Source organism: Perissodus microlepis, chromosome 10 (genome assembly GCF_051167445.1).
Source record: "Perissodus microlepis isolate ML-2025 ecotype Zambia chromosome 10, ASM5116744v1, whole genome shotgun sequence".
Classification (NCBI taxonomy): Eukaryota; Metazoa; Chordata; class Actinopteri; order Cichliformes; family Cichlidae; genus Perissodus; species Perissodus microlepis.
The window spans coordinates 12,600,967-12,614,624 of record NC_140470.1 but is presented as its reverse complement, the minus strand read 5'-3'; the positions used below and the strand labels follow the sequence as shown (position 1 = coordinate 12,614,624).

At 40.6% G+C, this 13,658-nt stretch overlaps 1 protein-coding gene across 5 annotated transcripts in view; it reads right to left on the bottom strand.

Moving 5' to 3' along the window:
• Positions 1-4,346: 4,346 nt before the first annotated feature.
• Positions 4,347-13,658, bottom strand: part of sipa1 (signal-induced proliferation-associated 1) — a 36,403-nt gene continuing 27,091 nt past the window's right edge. For 4 of the 5 annotated variants that reach the window (XM_084942114.1, XM_084942117.1, XM_084942116.1 and 1 more), the window contains exons 12-16: positions 13,517-13,649; positions 12,516-12,614; positions 10,334-10,406; positions 9,071-9,149; positions 4,347-7,323 (exon numbers count right to left, since the gene is read on the bottom strand). In XM_084942114.1, coding sequence (XP_084798240.1) covers positions 7,180-7,323; positions 9,071-9,149; positions 10,334-10,406; positions 12,516-12,614; positions 13,517-13,649 — 528 coding nt within the window. In that variant the 3' untranslated portion in view covers positions 4,347-7,179. Of the gene's footprint in view, positions 7,324-7,669; positions 9,150-10,333; positions 10,407-12,515; positions 12,615-13,516; positions 13,650-13,658 lie in introns of those variants that run through there. The other variant, XM_084942118.1, reaches the window with a different exon arrangement.

Sequence of the window (13,658 nt, the reverse complement as noted above, 5' to 3'; positions counted from 1 at the left end):
ATTTTCTCATTCCCAGTTCTTGAAGTAATGCAAGATAAAAATGACAGAAGTGTGCATGGATCATCTGTATGCAGAAACAAAGGCTACTTGTCACATGGAGACCTTCCAGAAACAGGGTGAAGATGAAGAAACACTCCTGCAGTCCGGTCTGCTAGTAATCCACCCTGCCAGGTTTCCAGAAAGCACACAAACCCTTTTGCGTAAAATGTGGATGGACTGTACGATAGAAGCGGTCTGGCTAATGTCTTCTTTTAAAAAATTAAGACCTTAAAAAAGACCCATTTTCACTTCAGGAGAATGAAAAAGGTGAAGCAGCCTCATTCAACACCAGAGAGCCTGCAGCGCCCTGGTGTTTTTCATTTTTAATGTTTAACTCCAGAGTTTATGGCAGGCTGGCAGGACTCGGATTAGTTTATCACTGACTTGTAGGTGTTGTTTTATGAAGTATATCACTTATTAACAGACTGCTTGCTTTACAAAACTACTGCATTTGTCCGTATGTTTGCATTAGATCAAAAGAAGAATGCAGTGCACAACCTGAGTAAATCTAGTATTTCAAATTGTTAAGATTTAGATTTTATTTTATATATATCCGTAAAATACATGTTTTCATTTATTGTCCAAGTGAAATCCAACTGAGCAAGAGTATTTTTCCAAAACACAAATCCTCCGTTTAACCTTAGACTGGCCCACATTAGCCTGCCTACATAAACTGTTGGGTATATTTTTAAATACATTTTAAATACATTTTAAATACATTTTAGGAAAACCGTCTATTTTTTTTGTTTTTATAGATGGGTATCAAATCACCAAATCTAATGAATGTGACTCATCTATTGTGAGTTTAGTTTAACTAATGGTAGGAAGTCTACACGGGCATTGCAAACTTACAGCAGGCTTCATGTACTTGTTGTGGCCTGGCCATTTAAAATCCAATATATAGCATACACACACATTCACTCTCCCTCTCTCTCTCTCTCTCTTACACACACACACACACACACACACACACACACACACACACACACACACACACGCCGCCTCTGTATTTACAGAACACGGATGAGTCAAACTGGCGCTAAGCCCTTGAGCTGTTTGTGACACGTAGCCCCTAGTGAAGACTCCTGCTCTCCAACCCCAAATAAAGACATAGACCAGCGCATTGTTGTCATCAGTTCTCCTCCTGGTGTCACGGCAGGGAAGATTAAGTGTTTTGCTCAGGCTGGTGTTTAGGAAAGCCTTCCAGAGGACAAAGTCCTGGGAAATGTTTGTATCATGTTGTCGTGCTGTATTATGATTGTGGAGCAAGCTGTGGAAAATGTATGTCTTAGCTCACTCTGCATCAGTTCTGGGAGACGGGAATGTGCAGCAAATCAGGATTAAAGCTGTAATGTGTCACCTAAATGCATGATAGTTACATCCTGAATTAAATAAATAAAGATACAAGGTTTTATGGGGAATGTTTTCGGTGTTGTGTAAGGAACTGGTAACATGTTGAGCAGCTGATTATGAGAAGCGCTGTGAAGAGTGCAGCAGGGAGTCCAGGCATGATAATTTCAGCTCATTAATCAGCTCGGCACTTTGATCACAACAGAAGTATTAAAAATGTTCCTTGGATTGAATTGAAATGTGGAAAACACACTCGTGGTTGCCAGACGATCTCCTGTCTGTTCCTCTAATGCTGTGTGATTTCTGGTTTTTGGTGATGTGTATTGAATGGACTGCCATAAAACCGATAAAACGAATAAAAATGCAAAGGTGGGGTGATCATCAGCCTCGTCTGCACTTGAGTGTTCATTACGAGGTGCTGCCTTGCTAAACTAACATGGTGAACCTGGGAAACATTACACCTCCTTAGCAATAACATGTTCGTCTGCTTGGATGTGCTGTTTCTCCTTCGCGAGGAAGGAAAGTTATGGGAAAGTGCGAATGTGGTCTCGTTATTTCAAAACATGAGCCAGATTAAACTCAATATGCGATGTAGTTTACACTGTCAGCATTTTCAGTTCCCCTGTGGGATGTTTGATGACAGAGAGCATCTCGACAAACAAAACTGCGCCCGACTTGCCAGCTGATATTGTTGGAGTTTTGAACTGTCAGGGCCAGAGCCTGTCACCGCACGGTGCTTGCTCAGCTGATCCAAGTGACAACCAGGAAGTTAAGCTGTCTGTTTCTTGGATGCATTTTCAAGTTGGTCAAGTGTCACGGTCACAGATCTTCCACATGCTAAAATACTTCATTGCCAACGTGTCTATGGTTTTCCGCGGCCCTCAGGAGGATATAGGATAAACAATAAGTAAAAAAAATGTGATTCATATTGAGGGAAACAAATGCCTAAAAACGAGGCACGTGTTTAACTCATTGATTTCGCTAACCGACTGTTTATTCTATTTAAGATCTCAATCCTAATAAACGTTATTGGTCATGTGACCTTTCACAGGCGATTTAAGATGGTGCTGCTTGGTTTTTTATTGTCTGATGAATAGCAGAAGTGCTTCAAATGTCACCAGATACAACAATTAAGGAATCTGGAGTTCTGCAATGTGCAAACCATTCGTTCATTTTCTTTGTCCCATTTTTTCAGCTCTGCACCCACAGGATGAAGAGGGTGTGTAAGGATTCTTTTTCGTTCTCAGTAATAAATAATAAACAATAAATAAACACTGGCATGTGTCCTTTCACTAAATATCCAACCTGTGCAGTCTATAAGCACATATGCTATATACATGTATATATCTATTTATTTATATTCTTTAGTACAATTTGATGCTATATTTATTAGAAACTCTTTTTTGTTATTGTGAATAGAATAAAAGTTTGATAAAACTGGTTATTGCCTATGGATGTGAGACATTTTATTCTGATTTAAATGGTTTTAGTGTTCAATGCAAAGTGATAGTGTTTTAAATCATGCTTTTCCAGAACAAGGATGGATTCACTCCTCAACTATTACCTGCAACACTGTAGACAGCAGATATAGAAGAACCCAACATTATTATGGATGCAAAAGTACTGCTTCTGAATACACTGATGGCCAAAGTGCACCAATAAAATATCCCCCACACAATTACATCATCCTCATGAACCAATGATACGAGGCAGGATGGATCAATGCTTTCATGTCGTTCACACTAAATTCTGACCCGACCCTCTGAATGTCACAGCAGAACATGAGACTCATTAGACCGGCCGAGTTTTTTCCATTCTTCAATTGTCCGATTTTGGTGAGCTGTTCTTAGTTGACAGGAGTAGCACAGGGTGCAGTCTCCTGCTGCTGTAGCCATCTGCTTCAAGGTTTAATGCGTTGTGTATTCACAAATGCTCTTCTGCATACGTTCAATGTAACAAGTGGTTATTTTAACCAATGTTGCTTGTCTACCTGCTTCCTTATGTGATTTCTAGCGTCCCCACAAGGCCCAGAAAACCGCAGCTTACTGGATATTTTCTCTTTTTGGATCTGGTGTCTGTAAACGTGTGGGAAAATCCCAACAGATCAGCAGTTTCTAAAACACTCAGACCAGCTTATCTGGCATTGTAAAATTCATAGTCACTTAAATAGCTTTCTTCCTCATTCTGATTCTTAGTTTGATATTCAGCAGGTCGTCTGGACCACATCTAAACACCCAAGCACACTGAGTTGCTGCCATGTGATTGTCTGGTTAGATATGTGTTAACAACAGGTGTACCTAATGAACTGGCTGACGAGTGTATTTCTTCCTGCCTTATCATCATACTTTTACGTGTTTTTAGTAATCTGATTTGGTCTCTTTCACCTCTGTGTGACTCATCGTGTTGTTACCAAACTCTGAGGTGCTTTCACCTGTTCCTTCGTCACAGTCGTTCTGTTCTTGGACAAATTCATCCGACTGTTCTGGCAAAGATCAAACTTTCTGTAGTCGCTAAAGTCTAGATCTTCACCAAAAACTGGATGAAGATTATTCCTTTAAAAGCTCTAGAGTTTAGAAACACCAGCCAAAAATGTGAACTTTTGTGCTACAGCTCAAACGGCATTGAAGTTAAAAAGAGTAGTCTTTTCTCACAGTTTAGTTTTTAAAAGAGTGACCTGCCTGCTCCATGATCCACAAAATCCCTCAGATTCCAGATTTGAAAAATCCAAGCCAACACAGAATAATTCACATATATGATTTCTCCTTGTAATCTGCTTTCAGGGTATTTCAGGGTCATATCAGGTTAAGCGGACGGTGACCGTTGTCTCTCCCAACATTTATCCCTTTGAAATTATTAAAGTGCATTTTAAAAAATCACACAATCATCTCTAATAGGTGAATCATCAGACCGAGCTCATCAAATTCACTGTGTTGATTTCAACGCATCATCAGCCGTCATTTTAAGCACCTTTTTCCTTTTTATTGACTTTTAAAAATCATATATATATTTATATGTCGCTTCTCTTAACAATCTGTGGTACTTGTCGAGCTGTGTGAAGCTTCAGTGATGCTTGAGATTAACAACACACATCTATTATTATTATCCGATCTTCAGATCACGTGGTACCAAAATACCCAAATGACTTTTCCTCAACCAGCGGGATGAGACCAGATGTTGTCGTCTCTTAGAAAATCCTTCATCTGGCACAAAAAAATAAAAATAAAATAAAATGGAAATAAAACAAAAGTGCAACCAAAGTCAAAGAAATTAAAACTATAAGCTGGGTTAGCATACATTACTTTTTTTTAAGGTAGGCACAAAGTCAGAGAAATAAGCCTTCACATTAACACCAGTATGACCAGTTGGACCATCCTTTCTGATTTACACATTAAGGCGTACCTAATGGTGTTATTTTTAAGACCTTATCAAATATGAAAGAGCTATAGCTGAAAAAGCTCAAACAATAACAAGACCCATAGTTACATTAAAGAGTTTCAGATAGCATTTTGTCATCTTATATCATAGTTGCTGGTCGTCTACAAAAGAAAGTCAAACTTAGAAGCAAGCCCACTTCCTTTCTGCCTTGTTTCACATTTTCATCCTCACGACTTTCCTCCAGTTAAAACAGCTACAAGAAAATCCACATTTGCACTGATTAATAAGTTACATTTTATAGATACACACATACGGAGGGGAGCTCAGAAGTTGCTTGGCACATTCTCATGCTTCACCAACCTCTCCTACAATCTAAATAACTATACAAGATACAGTAAAACGGGTCTTCTCGCGGCCCTCGAGGCTTCTGCATGAAGAGGAGATCAAACGGGAGCCCGCCGGCCATGATCAATACTCGTCTGCATTGGTTATTGGTCATCGTCCTGCAAAAAGGAAGGCATACACAACCCAATGCACTAACATGGAGCGGTTCAGTTGTACATACAGTATCTTCGCATACTGATAAAGTTTTCGATTCATAATTTAATCTGTATATACTGTATCTTAATATGCTGGTACCAGGTATTCACAGTGACTCTAAAATAAAATTACAAGAGGAAGTTTGTACAAGAAACAACGGATTCTGGGCGTCCAGCGAACGTTTGGCATTCCCATTTTTTTTCCCTCGGAGTTCAGAGTTCAGAGTTTGGAGATTAGTTTGTGTGGGGTTTGGGAGAGCTGCCTGGGCTTTTCGTTGGCACTGAGGAGAAGCAGTCCAAAACTCCTCTGAACGCACTTTGTTCGTCAGCAGTGGACACAGAAAGGTGAGGTAAGGTGGCGTCAGGGGGATGAGATCTTACCACCTCCTTATGTTGAACAAGACGTTACCTGGGCAGCCTAAATAAAGTACAGTATGTGCCCCACCGAGGGTTGATTTTTACAAAAAAAAAAAAAAAAGGGGAAAAAAGTGCAAGAATGACACAGAAACACACACACACACACAAACACACACCAGGGTGGAAAGGTAAGACTTCACCTATCGTCCTTACTGCCACCACTCATGAGCAGTAGTAAACGATTACCCCAAAAATAGTCACGGTAGACATCCGCCAAACACAAAACATATTTAAATACAATATTCTGTATTTCACTATCAGTTCAAAGGTGCTGTTATTCGGACACCTAAAGCTATTTTGCCAGCTGAAATAAAAAGCTGCCTTTTGGCATTCAGTGGTTCAGGCCAGCAGGAGGAGATCTTCTACAGTATGGCTGCTACAATAGTGAGGTTAGAAGATAACAGCTACAGGCAATCATGGAAGGAAGCTGGAGCAGTTCTTTCCTGCTGTAGTCTGTGTCTTCAGGAGAGGTATAACCCTTATTCAGCGTCCCTTTAACACTCTTTTTTTCCCCACACATACTTCAGACAGACAAGCATGCTCAGTTCATTTTTTTAAGCATTTCCAGTTTACGTCCCTTATTTCATGGGCTTTTTCTTTCTTTCGTTTTTTAATAGTCTCTCCCTAAAAAAGAGAATTTCTTAAATACAGTACTACTGAGAAGTGAAGAGGGCAGGGAGTGTGATGTCCTTACGTAATGGACTCTGAAGCGAGTCAGTTATAGTCATTACATCTTTTGAAGTAGAAGGCTGCCTACGGGCTTGTAATTCTCATGTCTCCCCCCTTTTTTCTCCCTCCTTCTTGTTTTTTTTACATCAAGGCCTTCCACACTATCAGCCAGAACCACACTCAGACATTGCAACTACATGTCTGGCAGGATAGCAGTACTACAATTCACATATATTACTGGTGATTGATATATATATATATATATATATACATACATACACATATATATATATATATATATATACATACACATATATACACACACACACTTTTGGTCATTTTGGCTAAAACACCACCAAACATGCTATTCAGCGTCTCTCAGTCTTTTTAAGCAAGTGCTATTAAGCCCAGCTCGTCAAGTATTTGAAGCAATATATAGACGCGCACACATCCACACACACCGAATCATACATACACACACACACACACTACTAGAAGCACTCTGGCATAGCACATCAACACAGCAGCCTGTGTCGGTCACTCTGCAAAGGTCATCACTGGGTGATAAATGTCTTTTTTTTCCCCTAAAAATTGATTTGCATACTCCCTCACCAGCAGGCAAGTCCAGGATTCAGGACAAGAGACTGTGAGATTAAAGAGGATAGGTATGTGTGTGTGTTTTCAAAATATGTCAGAACAAAGTAAATGTGTCGAGCGTAAAAAAACCCGCACTGTACGATTTGCATCACTCTGCTGATTTCCGTGCGTGCACGCACGTGCGGCGGTGAAGCTAACAAGGCTTGTTGACGTTGCACAGCAGCTCGGTGACTTTGATGAGACGGGCCACCGTGCTCTGTGACTCCTCCTGCAGCCGCTGGTTGTTCTGCCTGAGGCTCTGCACCTCGGCCTGCAGCACCGCCTTGTCCTCCTTCTCCTGTAAGACATCGGCACACAACAGAACAAAAAAAAAGCTGTTGCTCAGATGGCTGTGGCAGGAATGGGAGGAGAGCGGCAGGTGCACCGGTGGCTTTAAGCAACTTGTGGGTACAAGTCATAGACTGTATATAACAGTCTCTGTATGCGGTCTTTATATACAGTCTATGGTACAAATAAACACACAGAGTGATGAGATAAAAACAACACAATGTGGTGTGAGCAAGAATAAAGTCGCATCCCGAAACAGCGCAGAAACAATTAGTCAATCACTTGCTTGAAAGAAAAGATTTTTTTGTTGTTGTTGTTGCTGTTTTAGACATTTATCAGGTAAACACAACCAAACATTTGCTGACTTTTCACTGTTGCATATCATTTATTAAAATCAGTGCTTTAAGGGCGTCTTACAGTGGGGTGTAGGGCTGCAACTAGGGGTTATTTTCGTGATTGAAAAGTCTGATGATTATTTTTCATTGAACACTTTCACCGATCGATCACATGCCAGAAACTATGGAAAACAATCACTTCAAGCTTGCAAAAGTCCAACTTAATGTTTTTTAATATTGCTTGGTTTTAAAGTAAAACAGAGAAAAGCAGCAAATCCTCATATCTGAGAGGCTACGGCACTAAGAAGCATTCAGTTTCTCTCAATCAACTAATTGTTTCAGCACCAAATGTTCTGTTTTTTGTTTGTTTGTTTGTCTTGTTATTACAGCATTGGAAATTCGGAGGTGAATGATTAGAAAAATATCCATTAGATCTCTCAATGCTGAAAATAGGTATAGTTGCAGTCCTAAACAAGGACTTCAAATAGAAAAAAACTGCCATATGTTTGCTTTGTACATATACAGTACAGGACATATACAGTGTTTGGCAAAAATAATAATAATTAAAAATAAAAAAAATCGCAACACAATGCCCACTTGTCTGTAGTAGCCATCAGATGTGGTTAAGGGCTCCGGAAACGTTGCGTAAAGTGGCCTTTGAGTTCCTGACACGTGCCGTTTTCACACATGCTCTGCACCGCCAATCTTTTCTATAAATCACCCGACGGGGTTGCGTGCTCGAGCGGTATAAAGTGCACAAGAACGAGTGATGAGAATCGTGCAGGTAGCTCAGTTCACAGCGAGTGCGCGTCACAAGTCGGGCCTCCCGCTCGCTCTACTCAGGAAGCACCCCTTTCTGCACCGCTTCGAGCATTTCCGTTAGTAAGAACACTTCTGACGTGAGTTAAATACGACAAAAAAGGGGAGCTGCACACAAAAGTCCTGATGTGACTCATCAACATCGTCTGGAGTTCATGTGTGAAAATGGCTACACAGCATTCAGAGGTATCGACATGAAAATAAAAACAAAACAAAACAAACCAACAAACAGAGCACATCATCACATTATCAAAGCACTGAAGGAGTTGTCATAAATACATGTAAAAATGTATAATACTGGAATTTCAAAAGAAATCTGATAATAATTTCTGTACACGAAATTATAAATAAATAAATGATTTTTTATAGTGTTTTTTTTTTTTTGTTTGTTTGTTTTTCGTGTGTATTTAATGCATCTGTATAGCTGTGATTCGACATGAGTAAACAAAAGGCTGCACTGGCAAATGGAAATCATCTCTCCGCAGTGACAGAAGCTTAGCGATTTAAGTGATAGTTTCTTCTACCTGCTGATTTTTCTGCTTGAGCTGAGGATCCCTGAAAAATGTTACCCACAGAGAAAAACATTCATGGAAGTCAAAGCACCTTTTGCAGGTCATCCTGCAGCTTCTTCAGCATGGCCTCCAGCTGCGACACCTTCTCCTCCAGGTGGCCTGGAGAGTCACTGCAACAGAGAGCGGCAGTGACACTTTGTCAAAAGCAATCACATGACGATGACTTCATGATTTCCCCGTTTCTAATCCAAACAAATAAATGAATATCTTGAAAAAATAAATGCATGAATATAACACAAAGCGTCAGGGTGTTTCAGCATCCCAGCCATCAAATCAACAAAAGCCTGCAGTGGAAAAGTTTTCCTTTCCTCTCGAACCAAGTGTGTGAACTTTTCAATTTGCTTGATTGCTCGAGACGCCATCTGTCACTCTGACAGCCTCGGAGCTCGACGCTTTGTCCCTCCTGCCTTTTAATGAAACTTGTAATACTCACACATCAATTTACAGTAATTGCTACATCCGACGAGCAGAGCCGCTCTGAGCGAGCAAAGTCATCCCACGATGCATTTCGTCTGACTGCGGCTGTACATAATAAGTACGCCCCACGGAGCGAAGCGAAAGTGGCCTCCCAGCAGTGAATTTCAAGTGCGATAGGTTTAAACGACGGAAAAGGGCAGAAATTGCAGTGTAGCTTGTTTGATCTTTAAAGAAACTTCATTTGGTTTTCATGACGATCACCAAATACGATCTGACAACTGGAAACGTAAAAGCTGAGGAAAATTTTGAACGGAAACCCTCCCCCATATATTTATAAATTTGCGTGTTTAATAACACAAAGGTGGAAAAATGCGCTCTAACTGCTGTCAACGTCACTCCAATTGTTAACTATAATGTGTGCATAACTTGAAGATTTTATTGTTGTGTTTTTGATGTGAACTTGATTTATCAAAGAAATATTCACACCTTTGTTTTTGCTTATCTACTGTTGACATTTGTTTTTGTCTTTGTTTTGTCTCCGGCAGATCTGCAGGACTTTGTTTGTTCAGTCTCAGCATGGAGGAGGCGAACAAGGCCACTGAAGACAAGTAAAAATGGAGCTACAGTTTTAAAGAAAAAAAAAAAGCCACAGCAGTGAGTCACACACAGAACTGCATCACCGAGTCAGCAAGGGGCTTCTCTTTATGGCGGCGAGAAGCCATCACGTTGACTCAAACAGCTGGATGTAGTCTAAATAACTGAGTGAGAATAGAGGTGCCGTTCTAACTGAATTGAGAAAAGGGAGTAATTCAGACAAAGGCGCTAACTACAAAAATGTTGAACTGCTTCGGCTTAGACGCACTTTATAGCAACCCACCTCTCCTTTGATTCTTTTGGCTTGCCGTCAGTTTGATCAGCGCCTGCTTGGGAGGGGTCTCCGGCTTTGCGGTCTGCGATAAGGAACATTATTCACATTATTATAATGATCATAAGTGATATATACAGTAAATTAAATAAAATGTCATGGAGACAGAGATGTGAAAGTTGATGAAGTCAATAAAGATGTTTTGACTCTATGCACTCCTGTGACAAGCTAAGTACGCTCTCACTGCGTTTATAAGAATTAAGAGTGTAAGTAGGAGTCAGATCCTGCTAATCAGTTGCACTTGGTTAATTGTCCATCAGCAGGTGTGATCACCTCTATAAAAGCAGAAGTTTTGGTAGTTTGCTGCACCTTCACATTCAGTTAGCAGCTTAAATGTTAAAGTTGGTGTAGGTGCTAATCATAATAATGTTAAGATTGCAACCGACCAATCACGTTGTTGTGATGTCATTTCTTTGTAATGTGGAAAAAAAACCCAAACACCTTTGTTTTTATATAAAACTCTCTTCTGGAATAAATGGTAAACATTTCAAGCCTTCTTCTTCTTCTTCTTCTTCTTCTTCTTCCTCAAGCATTCTAAATTAATTCATACAGTTATTAATAACAATATTAATAACAACTATATAATCAATTTAGGTTTGCTGTTAGCCAAATTAAGGTTACTCATGTTGGTTGTTAGCTGTTAGTGTTAGCTAACTGCTTGACTAATGCTAAATAAAATCTCAGATAGACTCACTGGTCAATTGGGATGTTGATCCTGGACCAACAGTATAATGATGATGTGGGGACGACACACATGTGGAGATCATGTGTTAAAGGTCATGTGTGGTTAGAAAAACACTAAAAAAGTACGCCTTATTTGGAAGGTTTGCCAGGAGAAAACCTCTTACACAAAAACTTGTGGAACAATGTCTTTGGACTAGATGTTTGGCATTTAATGTCTGATGCCATATTTGGCCAAATCGCCTCATACCAGCTGTCAAGCACGGTGGTGGAGGGGTGATGCTTTGAGCTTGTTTTGCAGCCACAGGACTTTGCACTCATCATGTCGACCGTGAACATTTCTAGAGTCAAATGTGAGGCCATCTGTCCACAGCTAAAGCTTGTATTTTGCAACAGGACAATGATCCTAAGCACAGCAGCACATCTGCAAAAAAATGGCTGAAAATGAAAAAACTCGGGGTGCTGCAATAAGTCCAGACCTCAACCTGACTGAAATGCTGTGGTGGGAACCTATTAATGCTGTGCATAAAGAAATGCCCGCAAACCTCAATGAACTGAAGCAACATGTAATAAAGAAGAGTGGGCAAAAATCCTCCACAATAATGTGTGAGACAAATAATGTCACACAGTAACCAATTACTTCAAGTTATTGCTGCTAATCGTGGATCTACAAGCTACAGAATCAGGGATGTTCGTAGTTTTTCAGACGACTGCATGCCCCCCCCTTTTTACAACACTTTTATACAATATGCAACTTTTTGTGCCCAAACACACCAAAGAACATACCAACATTTCTGACATGCTACACACGAAAATTGTTGTGACTGCTCATTTGATGCATTGCTTGCTTGGCACCATGCTCGCATTAGCTAACTGTTCCCAACAAATGATGTCCGCAGGCTGAGGACTGTTGACATGTCCGGCAGACAGGTAGCATTTGCAATACTGTTTACTGCCAGTTATTTTTTATTCTATTCGTTAAGTTGGTGCAACAACAGTGCACCTGAGCAGTCAAACTGGGAACCCTTATGCTATGTGGCCAAAGGACAAACAACTAGATCACTCATTTAAACATCTATTCCGGACAATCTGTTTCTTACAGGACCCCTTGCTCTTCTAAAAAGAGTTTCCAGCATCTTAATTCTGGCTGCAGAGATTTGTTTCTATGCAGTATTAGCGAGGCCAGATGTCGAAGTTCGGCTGGGCTTAAAGTTTAGTCTTTCTAAGTGGTCCCAAAGGTGTTTGATGGGGTGGAGGTGCAGGCCAAGTGGCATTTATCCAGGATGCTTTTAGTTATAGCGCATAATGGGTAGCTAATTAAGGCAATGTTACAGTTATTTACTTACAGTAAAGAGAGTCTATTTTCCTGTGATTGTGCAGAACATTTTAGGAGCTTGATGCATTATTTACAGTCTAATCCACATTTATCAAGTATATATAAACAGTTCCTCACCCTCTCGTGACAAAGCCTCCAGGATGTTGCGGCAGGCTGTCGCCAGGTCAGAAATCGACTGCCACTCCTCCTCAGTCGAATCTGTTGTCTCCGAGAGAACTGTAACACAGAGGAAAAAGTTCACTAAACATGCCTCAGATTATAGGTAACAGCGCAAGAGGACTGGGATGTGTGAAGCAGCTGATTCCTTCTGGTTCTGCAATAGCAAAGTGTCCCCACCTGGGGGTGCTGCTGTGTTACTGCTGGTCAGATTTTAGAGCACAGATGAGCTGATGTGCCGGCCTGGCCATGTCAGACCAACTAAGATGAAATTTATAGGAGCACGTGATCAAAATATAGTACATGAGAGTTATGGTGCAAGACAGGGAGCTTTAATATTTTAATAGTTTTCGTGAATTTTTGTGAATATAAGAGTTTTAATGACATTGAAGGTAGTGAAAAGTACTGGTTTAAGACATATTAAGAAGCTAAATTTCAATGAGAGAACCCTGCATCCCCCTGAAAAAAATATATCAGAAGACTCTGATGATGAGAGGATGAGCAAGTGTGCTCTTACAGCAGTTAAATGATGAGTCTCATAGTCTCAGTGGAGGCAGAGCAGATGGTGTAAGAGGGGTTCCTTGAATTGGGGCTGCCTAAAACTCCACCCCTTCCACTACCCATCTGTCCCCCTTTTATCCCAGCCTTGGCAGGGGGTGGCAGCAGAGCAGGGATGATATTAGATTAGCGGAATAGGGGGCAGCGTGGATGAAAGAGGAGGAACAAAGGGGATGCAGTGGGGACTAAAGGGAGGATAATGAAGAGAGGATTTTAAGGCAGAGGAAATCTGGAAAAAGGAATTTGAGGTTAAATCAGGCAGAAATGATTTGCAAACATGTGTAATTGTTGTATTTCGGCTTCATTTAAGCTGCAGCTGTGTCTGCTGTTCTGTCTGAATGAGATTTTCCCTTTTAGATTTTGTTATGCACATACAATGAGACTCTAAATAAGCAAGCACTTACTCTTGGTGATGGAGTTATGAAGACTCAGGGCTCGTGAATTTCTTTCAGCTCGGTCCACACTTGACAGCCGCGAAGACGAGAGAGAGGAGTCACTCGCCGAGGCTTTGTCATCGCCAAACTCGGCCCCCATGAACTGAAGACA